At 42.5% G+C, this 10,143-nt stretch overlaps 1 protein-coding gene across 3 annotated transcripts; it reads left to right on the top strand.

Annotated features, from left to right (window-relative positions):
- The first annotated feature begins 133 nt into the window (after positions 1 to 133).
- ajm1 (apical junction component 1 homolog) lies at positions 134 to 9,783 on the top strand. Of its 3 annotated transcripts, none has more exons than XM_003965062.2 (2): positions 134 to 800; positions 3,740 to 9,783. In XM_003965062.2, the coding sequence occupies exon 2, from the start codon at positions 3,794 to 3,796 to the stop codon at positions 7,046 to 7,048; it is 3,255 nt and encodes a 1,084-aa protein (XP_003965111.1). In that variant the 5' UTR covers positions 134 to 800; positions 3,740 to 3,793; the 3' UTR covers positions 7,049 to 9,783. The 3 variants fall into 3 exon arrangements, with proteins under 3 accessions (XP_003965111.1, XP_029693871.1, XP_029693870.1); XM_029838011.1 differs by lacking the exon at positions 134 to 800 and adding an exon at positions 810 to 1,145; XM_029838010.1 differs by lacking the exon at positions 134 to 800 and adding an exon at positions 810 to 1,150.
- Positions 9,784 to 10,143: the final 360 nt, after the last annotated feature.

Genomic DNA, 10,143 nt, shown 5'->3' with positions numbered 1-10,143 from the left:
ATCACTGGTTTTAGTGGGAGAGAGGGGATAAAATCACTGGTTTTAGTGGGACAGAGGGGATAAAATCACTGGTTTTAGTGGGACAGAGGGGATAAAATCACTGGTTTTAGTGGGAGAGAGGGGATAAAATCACTGGTTTTAGTGGGACAGAGGGGATAAAATCACTGGTTTTAGTGGGAGAGAGGGGATGGCTCAACTGGAGACACTGAAACAGAGGCAACATGAACATAAATAAATGTTGATCTTTGCTGTACTTGATACAGCTTCTACAACATTTACACATTATTTCGGTGCACTTTACATCTTTTGGTCCTGATACAGACAAGATATTAATATGTTGTCATTTTGCACAGATGTCGTGCTGGTTGCTTTTTGCTGAGGGACACGTGGATGACAGGATCAGATGTGGATGGAGAGCAAGGTCATGTGTGTGGGAGAGCAGCGAGGATCGATTCTGCCCTGATGGCAACTCCAAAGTGTTAATGTGCACAACAGATTTGCTCCATGATGACAATCTGTTCGTCACTGACGTGCAGATGGAGGACGGAGGCGATCAGGCGGAGGTTAAAACGTGCTTCTCTGAAGGCGGGCGGTGGGGGTGGGGTGGTGGTTGTGGTTGTGGTTGCGGCCACATATAGTGGCTGTGGATGGTGCAGTGGGGGTGTGCAGCAATCCGCCAACGATTTGGAAGCAGAGGAGACTGCACATGTCCGATGTCGCCATTTGGGATCGCGCTCCGGCACCGCGCAGCATCCGCGGCGGAGATGGACGAGCGGAGGTGCAGCGTCCGGACCGATGCGGTAAGACCCGCAGCTCCAGGGCTGCTGCCATGCACACGCCGACAGCGTCGTGAGGAGAAACGCACAGATCAAACCGCATTTGCAAGGCTGCGTTCGGAGGCGGCGACGAGGTTTCATCACTGCGGCGGCCGCAGGACTCCGAGCGTGCGTGATGTTCGGGCCTGTGCGCGTATCATGGCGATTTGCGCGGCTTGTTCGGCGTGATCGTTCATTTCCCTGCTGGCTGTTGTTACACTAACGTTCCCTTCCTGGAAGAATGACATCATCCTCGCCGGGATTGTGGCTGCGGGCAGGCCCGTGCGCGATCTCTGTAGGCAGCGCGCACGGGCGCCATCCGACCTGACGGATCGGTGTGTGAGCAAAGTTCATTTCATTTCTGAGGATTAAAACCCTCTGCACTGGCTGTTGCCCTGCAGACAGACAGACAGACAGACAGACAGACGGACAGATAGACAGGCAGGCAGACAGACAGACAGACAGATGTTGTCAATACGTTAAGAATTTACACTCAACAAATGTGTATAAAACAGTCGTTTTATTCATATTTCCATGTGTTGGACAATCAGATATGCAAATGTGCAAATTCAGGCGGATCTCTCTTTAAAGCAACAGTTCACAACAAAAGTTAACGCGACATTTAGACCCAAGTAACAGTTGATGGACATTCATTTTAGTAAACAGTAAAACGTCTTTACAGTTTAGGTGTTATTAAACATATATTACGTCACTGTGAGCATGGAATAAAGTAATACTTGTGTTGCTGCAGGTAACTCGACTGATCCAACTCAGTCAGGCTTTTTTGGGAGTGTTTGACTACTAGCGTGAGCTCCGTAAAATGAACAGAGTTGATCAGCATCTCCGCCACCAGGAGGCGCTACAACAGCCAGTGCAGCATTGCAGGGCTCGATGCCCTGATGAGATTCCTGCAAAGGTGTTCACATAGAAATATGAGAGTGTCTTCAGGACACCTCTGATATGGATGCGTTTGAGTCAAAATTATTGCTATTCATCTGATTCCATCTTCACATCTCAGAGCATATTTAGAGCATCTGCTCACATTTCCAGACAGTGAGTTCACACATATTCACGCAGCTACTCAGCTCAGGGTTTAATCTATTTATGAACTGAAACTTGTTTCATTTGTATAAAGACTCTATTAGTTTGTCACTCTGAAGTCGTGAAGGTGATTTAAATGTCTTTGGATGTTGGTTCCTTCATCCACATCAGTGTCTCAGATGATGTCATCTGTTTGGAGAAATGCACCAGTTTCTGGTCCTGTTGCTGCCGAGAGTAATTAAAGGCCCTTTTAGAGTCCATTTTAATTGGTGACTTGGATGGATGATCATAATCAAAAGTTACTCCAAGGGAGACTAGAGCCTGAGGAGATACCATCTCCTTACTCTAGATACTCCCTACTCCTTATTCACAGCATTACTCTATAATCTAGAGTAATGCTGTGACCTAATCCATACCTGAGAAGTCTAGGACCAACACAATGACCTCTGTTTTGTCCAAATTAGGAAGAATGAAATTCGTGGACATCCAAGGTTTATGTCTTTAAGACAGGCCTGGAGCTTCACTAACTGTTGGGTCTTTGTATTTCTGCTGCTAAAAGATATGTGGTAAAGGCAGCTGGTAAAAAGTAAAAAGGGTTGGTCCAAGTACAGAACCTTTTGGAACTCCATGGCTAACCCAAATATATAAAGAAGAAACATTGTTAATGTGAGCAAACTGTTATCATTCAGATAAATATCATCTGGACCTGCTCCACCAGAACCAGTATATAAACCAATTTACTGTCTGAAGCTCTGAGAAGAGCACAACTAGGCTGAAACATTTCAATTAGACCGTTCCTCTGCTGTTCCTTCTCCAGTAACTGAGTCACCACCACCTTTTCAAGAACTTCAGAGATAACAGGGAGGTCCGATATACAGCAGACCTTTATTTCATTCAAGTGTGTGGATTGAGGGACACCATGGTCTGTGTAAGTCAGGGGTAGATGACCTGCTGCAAGGAAAAATGCCTTCTGAGATCTATAGAGACACAAGAGAAACTGAGAATCAAGATAAGTCAGGTTCCTAAAACTCTACATTTTTCATTTAATGGTTGCTTGATTTCCTTTTTTCTTGCATTTTATCCATCACAACCTTGAAGTTATGGTCACCGAGCCTACCAGACGATAGTGGTTCATTGAAAGGATGATCTGAATGAACTGTCTTGGGTTAATAACATACTTTCATTGGGATCCCTGCAGTAGTGTTGCAGTGCAGAGAAAGCTGAGCTCCCTGTAAATACCTACAGTGCATTATAAAAACATGCTCAGTGACCAGAAGTAACACTACTACTGCCACTAAAGAGGTGACATCCATCTATCCATTAGCCCTTCTCTTCAATGAGAGGACAGAAGAGAGACCAGTAAAGGCAGCAGCCACCATTTTAGAAAAGAAGAGTCAATTGTTCTAGCTGAATCCCCTCTGGCTATCTCCCAATTCATGCTACTAACTGTGCACTATTTTAATTACATTTCATTATCAAATGGACTGATCAACATACAAACATGACTGGGGTCTCTCTTATGTGATTTTCTCTCCACCTTTCATCTCCTAATTTACTCTATAACAACAGTAATGAATAACAGTTCACATCAAGTCCATTTAATTAGCATCTTATTAGTCCACTTCTTTAAAGAATACCATCCAATGACTTTTTAAAATATATTGGACAGACCAATAAAATGTTATTGTTGCCATTAGAAAATAAGGGTCTTCTGTAACATTTTGCCCAATCTGAGCACATCCAGACAGCCACCAGAGCAAATCTGTGTTACATTTGGAGGAAATATAAATATGTTAATATGTTTTGGAAATATTTGCATGTTGGTTGAAAAACGTATTGCTGAGATAAATGCCAATAATTATTCTCCTTGTTTGCCTGTCCAGGAAGGATCAACATTAAAGGAACTTCATCGAGAATACTAGTGGAGGCCCTCTAAGATGACACGGACGGACCTGGCTGACAAATTGTTATCAACTGTATATCAAAACATAAAAGTGATCTCAATTTTTCAGTGCTACAAGTCTGTGCAATCTAAGAAATGTAATTCTTTACATTACAACACGTTAGAGAACATTAATATCAAAGCCAGAAAAAGGTACTGCCACATTTTTGACTATAAGTCACTGGAGTACCCAAAACTGAACAAATGCTCCATGGAGTCCCCATACAGGAAAGTGGACAGGTATGCAGTTAATCCAGATGTTGCATGGAACACTCTGGGTCATCAGCAGAGGTATCGTTTTTCTGCTCCAGACATTTTTAGCTATAAATTAACTCCACAACCAATGTCTGCAGACATGGCCAGTGAGGTACCCCTCTCTGACCAGAAAAGAAGGACGAGGTCAAAAAGTGCGCCTCGGGTGCCTACCAGAGTCACTCCTTTGCCTTGTGAAGAATCTTCGTCTTCAGGCAGAAAGGGTAGGGGTTCCCAAAGGGCTTCACGAGAATCTTCTTGGAGACCAGAAATGTCACCACGCAGAGAGTCCTCTTATGTGTCAACTCGGGCACATATGCATGAAGTCCACCCTATTAAGTTGCAGCCTCAGAGAAGCAACGGTTCTAAACACTCCTCCCAGTATGTTGCTGACAACACCGATGATGGAGGGCTGGATAAACCCGCAACTAGTCCTCATGTTCGGTGCCGGGTGGACATCAAACCCGATGAATCGCTGTTGCATTATTCACGGCACAAAGAGGCCACACCCGATAGAGACGTATCCTGGCAGAGACACCACAGTGGAGGGACTAGGAGTCTGAGTGTGCCTCGCCATTTCTCCTATTCAAGAACACCAACGCCCACTGATTCTTTGGGCACAGAGAACAGGCAGGCTTTTCAATATTACCAAAGTATGCCAAACAGTTACTTACCACCTATTGAGATCCCCGTGCAAAGAATGCCTTCATCGAGTGATTACTATGGAAGAGAACGAAGAGCTCATTCCATTCCCAATGTGCCAACCAAATTCTTTTATGCAGACGACTCCTCACTATTGTCTAGTTCTACTCCGCATCCACAGTATAAAGGCTCATACTATCCAGATGAACGCACACCGTATACCCAAAAAGTGCAGTATGTGCAAGATCCAAGGACTCAAAGAGTGCATGCAGTAGCTCCTAGACCTTATTATCCTGAGATGGAGCCATATCCATATCCTGTGCAGCCAGGGTATCCTAAAGCCTACTCAGCAAATGACCCTGGACAGTTCATTATACAAACACCTCCATCAAGGATATTTTATGGTGATGACCCAAAATCTCATCAAATCCAGACTGCCCCACCAAGATTTTATTTTTCCAGAGACGTGTATCCAATGCCACCAGAGCATCATATCCCAGCAAGGGCATATTACACCGAGGGTCGAAGACATGCTAGAGTCATTCAGCCACAAGCAGATGACTGGTATGGCTCAGATGTTTCTTGCTATTCGACAAATCCAGCCTCCTATGTATCACAAGTCACCCCAACCAGAGTTCAACAGGAGCCCGTTTTAACATCCTGGTATGCCAACCCATGTGTAGAACCACAAAGAATGGGCACCGATTCCAAATCATACTCAAGATCTTGGGACAATATTCTTAACTCTCGCGTAGAGAGGGAACAGCCTTACTCTGTGCAACGTGGTCAAAGCTTTGATGACCTTCATGAGTCCAGGAAGCCTGAAGCAGCCATGGGTGACAAGCCGCAACCAGTGGTAGTTAATCTCTCCAGTTCACCAAGACGTTATGCAGCCTTATCAATTTCTGATAACTCACTAATTGACAAAAGCCCAACAGAGACATCGAAGAGTACAACTGGTAAACACTGGTTTGTGACCCCTGAGATAACGATCACTGATAATGACATTCAACCTGGGAAAATCAACAAAATTGAAGGCCGATCTGCCAGTTGGGATGTTTTTGACTCTGATGTTCCAGAACAGCCCGATTTTCAAGCCTCAACCAAAGAGATCACTCATGATAATGCCTCACTCCAGCAAAGCCTTGAGCAACTCGATGAGCTTTTGGCAGATCTTGTTACTGATTACAAGCCACCTAGTAGAAGGGCAAGTGAAGACATTCTGGATCAGCTAAAAAAGTTAATTGATGAAGAAGAAGCAGTGTCTCTGTCTAGGAAGGGCTCCAAGGTAGCTACAGAAGAACCTGCTCCCCTTGACAGACAACCAACTTCAATAAGAATGAATCCTGATGCATTTCGAGATATAGACGGAGCCAGTGACGCGATGAAAAGTGTAGATGAATGCTCACCAGATCAGAGTCCAGATGAGGATGATACAATGATGTGCTCTAACAACAAATGCCGCAGGACAGAGACTCTTTTTAATGCTTGCTTATATTTTAAGTCCTGCCACAGTTGCTACACCTACTACTGTTCCCGTAACTGTCGCAGGGAGGACTGGGACATTCACAAAGAAAGCTGCTTATATGGAAGAATTGGCAGCACGTGTCGTCACATTATCAAACACTGCAGGGAGACTGTTGATGTGCACAAATGTTTCTCCCGTATTGCCAAAGTTGGCTACCTTTCTCGGGGTAGAGGTGTGCTTTTTCTTGGTTTTCCAAACCCTACATCATCCAGCAATTTCCTGCAATATGGCCTGGATAGTCTGCCGATGTCCCCTACATACCTGTCTCTCCGAGAGCTTGAAAGCTTCAAGGACAACCTGGGAGAGTATTTTAAAGAACTACAGGAAGCAGGTAAAGAGTACGACCCAAATGAATGTTTCATCTTGAATGTATCTATTGCTGTTGGTGAGCAATTGCCTGATGGGCCGTCACCAAGAAACCAAGCTCCCACTGTTAGAAAATATGCCAAGGTAGCACTGGCCTCCTTCAGCCCTGAGAGAAATGTTCACAAGAAAGAGAGTGACATGGAAACATTGATCCTCACTCCACCGCCAGGAACTGCAGATATTGACAAAGAGGGGGAGGTAGGGAGGAAGGCCAGGGAAGTGTGTTTTATCAACATACAACGAGAGCTAAGAATTCGAGGAGTGTTCCTGCGACACGAATTCCCGCAGGTTTATCAGCAACTCTGTGAGTTTGTGGAAAATAATAGAAGATTCACACCTACAACTATTTATCCTATTGACAAGAGGACTGGGAAACAGTTTATGTGCATGATTATGGCTGCCTCTGAACCCAGGACTTTGGACTGGGTAGGCACACCACATCTACTAGATGACATTATGTAACTGCACCTTTATAAATATGCATAGAAATTTCTTTTTTTAAATGCAAAGTTATATTTCCATGTCTGCTTGGTAGCTTGAACAGTTTGTTTGTTAGAGGTGCAAAGATAATATAGGTATTTTAGTCACCCCAACAACCAATCAGTCTCTCCGGGGTTTCACAGGTTCTTTATTACAAATCATTATTATTATTATTATTACTATTATTATTATCATTATTATTATTATTATTATTATTACTATTATTATTATTATTATTATTATTATTATTATTATTATAGAACATATGTGCTAAATGAAGTGTCAGTGACTCAATCAAATTCCAGAGTTGCTTCAAATGACCTGCAAGTGAACTGTTGATCAAGAATCCAGGAGGGACTGAATAATCCAGTTTTGACCCATGGACTGACATTTATACTTTTCTTTTTCCATTTGTATTGTTAGAGTGCATTCTTTTGTCATGGATTGCTTTAGCAGGTCCTTATATTGATTTTTTTTTAAAAAATATTTTAGCTAGAACTGTATGTTGTTCTAGGATACTTAGATCTGTTTCAAGTGACTATTTTTCATATACGACATTAATGGCATATCAGGCTGAAAATGTTCAACATTATTTTCTTAGCTACACAATTACCTGCTATGCAAAGTTGCTTAATGAGTCAAATCATTTCTGTAGAAAGAGATATTCCTGTTATTTTATCCTGTATTTTATCAAATACATCTGTACAGAGTTCATTTGTTAGGTACAATCTTCTATTCCAGTGTAAATCCTCATCAAAAACAATGAAATCAGATTAAGAGTTAGTTGTGTTACTTGAAAAATCTATTTAAAGAAAGGCACAAAACCTTGTTGTTTGAGTAGGAATACGTTACTTAAGACTACAATGATGTAGGTACAGCAGTGAAGGTATGAATTCAGTTGTTCTTTACCTCTGCCCTCGAGAATTACTGGAGCACAACTGGACTCAAACAGCAACCTCTAAAACGGTGCCAGTTACCAGCCACACAGTAGGTGTAGGCCTGTACTGTTAAGTTTTAAACACTGTGAAGACTTATGTGTTACACAACAAAACTTGATAGAATATCCACAATGCAGTGATCAGCCATATCTTTATAGCTGCGTGTTTGAAAGGGCCCACTGATTCACACTGATCAGGCTGTTAGACCACATCTGAGAGCGAGCTTTAGTATCTGGCAGCAGGAGCAGCGGCGTTGACGTACTTCTTCCTTGGACCAGCACATTACGTACGCTCCGATGGATTGAGGTCTGGATGCTTTAAAGGCTGAGGCAAGTGCTTAGGCCAACTCGGTACAATGTCCTGACCCTGCTCCTCAGTCACCCACTGGCCTGCATTCACATCGCTCCGGGCACAACCCAACCCACTACTTTAACCCTTTCCTGTCACTGGTGAAAGGCGGTGAAAGGAGGTGGTCATTTGAGTGTCGTGAGTTGTGAGTGCTTGCAGCTTTGCTTGTGTCTGACTGTACCAGAGAACACAGACCTCTTCCACCCATGCTAACGCTGAATAGGCATACATAAAATCTGTTGAGAACAGTACAAAACTAATCAAATAAACCCAATGTAAGGCATCAAATGTGCACATGTGGATTTGCTAGCGAGTCTAGAACTCCAACTCTAGGCCTTGAATTTGTTTTTCTGTTGCTCTACTGGGCAGAAACAAGTGCTTTTGCCAAGGAAACTGGAATTCCACCCCTTCTTTAAACCCCACCAGTACCATTATGGTAAACATGTTCATTAGCATACTGGAAAAATATGTAATGCATTTCAAGAATCTGAGCAGAACATGGGCCAAAGCATTACACTGCCTCTACCAGCTTGCCTTCTTCCTATAGTGCTTGATGATGCCATCTCATGACCAGGTACAGGTTGTCTCAGAGGCCAGCATTTACGGTCTACTAGCTCCTTCACAATCATTGAGCCACGCGGCCCGTAGCCCGTTATTGGGTAACCACTTCTTCCACATTTGAAAAAAACTTGGTTTTTAGCAACGCTGTGAGGTTTCCTGTGCTGACGTTTGGGCTTCTGTTATATTGTTATGGCTGATCCGTATGTGATTTGAACAAAGTGAGCCATGGTTGGCCCAGTAGCTATTTGGTGCATAAGTGCTTGAGAAGATGTTGTGTATTTGTACACGTTGCATTTATCACGCGTGTGATTCATCTTGTCCTTTTCCCCCAGTTGCAGTTTAAAGTTTGAGCAACATTTATCAATGCAACTTTGCCATGTTGCCTAATCTTTCTGTATTGAGTAGATTTTGTTTTTATAAATCTTAAATTTACTGCCAGCACAATAACTCCAGCTAGCGTCATCCTCATGCTTTTTTCTATTAGCAACCATCATTCTGCATATCACTCTTTCTTCCCTGTGGAACAAAGTGAGGCACATTTCTATTTCAAGGTCTGTTTTGATCTGACTTTTACTTGTTTGGCTGCTGAGTGATGCTGTACAGATCCAGAGGTTAGTGCATGTGACTCCTTTTCAATGTTCTAATCAGTTTCAACCGTCATTAATTATAGACAATTGCTCAATGATGGAATGAACTTGTGGAAATTCTGAAAAAAAATGAGCCTTTTCTTTTCATCAGTCATAAAGTGTCAAAGGTGATGAAGAAGAGACCTCACTAGAATATGTTGTATGCTTGTATTTTTTATACTCTCAACATAAATGTCTGAGTGTGTCTATTTATAAAGCATATCTAATAAATGGAATGGAATCTGGGGCTTCTGTCTGCTTGTTCTTAGGTCAGAAGAGAAGTCAGATTAAAAGAGAGTCAGATTACTGAGAAGTGAGTGTGGAGTTGACGAGTTTAAGACAGACGATAGTATAGCAGGATGTACTCTCAAAGTGGACAAGAAACATTTAACAAAGTTGGTCATCAGAGCACAATTCTGAGTATGTTTGATCAGATGTAAAGTTTTAATGTGATGAATGAAATATGTCAGAAGATTTGGTGGTTTAAGATCATCTGATTCATTTCAAGCTCTTTTAAAAAGGGTAGAATTTAAATGACGTAAGAGGTCTTTGTTAGATAAGAGGACCACAGGAGGAGAATAAAGAGGTGCTATAGTTTATAAAA

This window comes from Takifugu rubripes, chromosome 6, assembly GCF_901000725.2.
Source record: "Takifugu rubripes chromosome 6, fTakRub1.2, whole genome shotgun sequence".
NCBI lineage: Eukaryota > Metazoa > Chordata > Actinopteri > Tetraodontiformes > Tetraodontidae > Takifugu > Takifugu rubripes.
The sequence above is the reverse complement of the archived record's forward strand: the minus strand, read 5'-3'. Positions and strand labels throughout refer to the sequence as shown.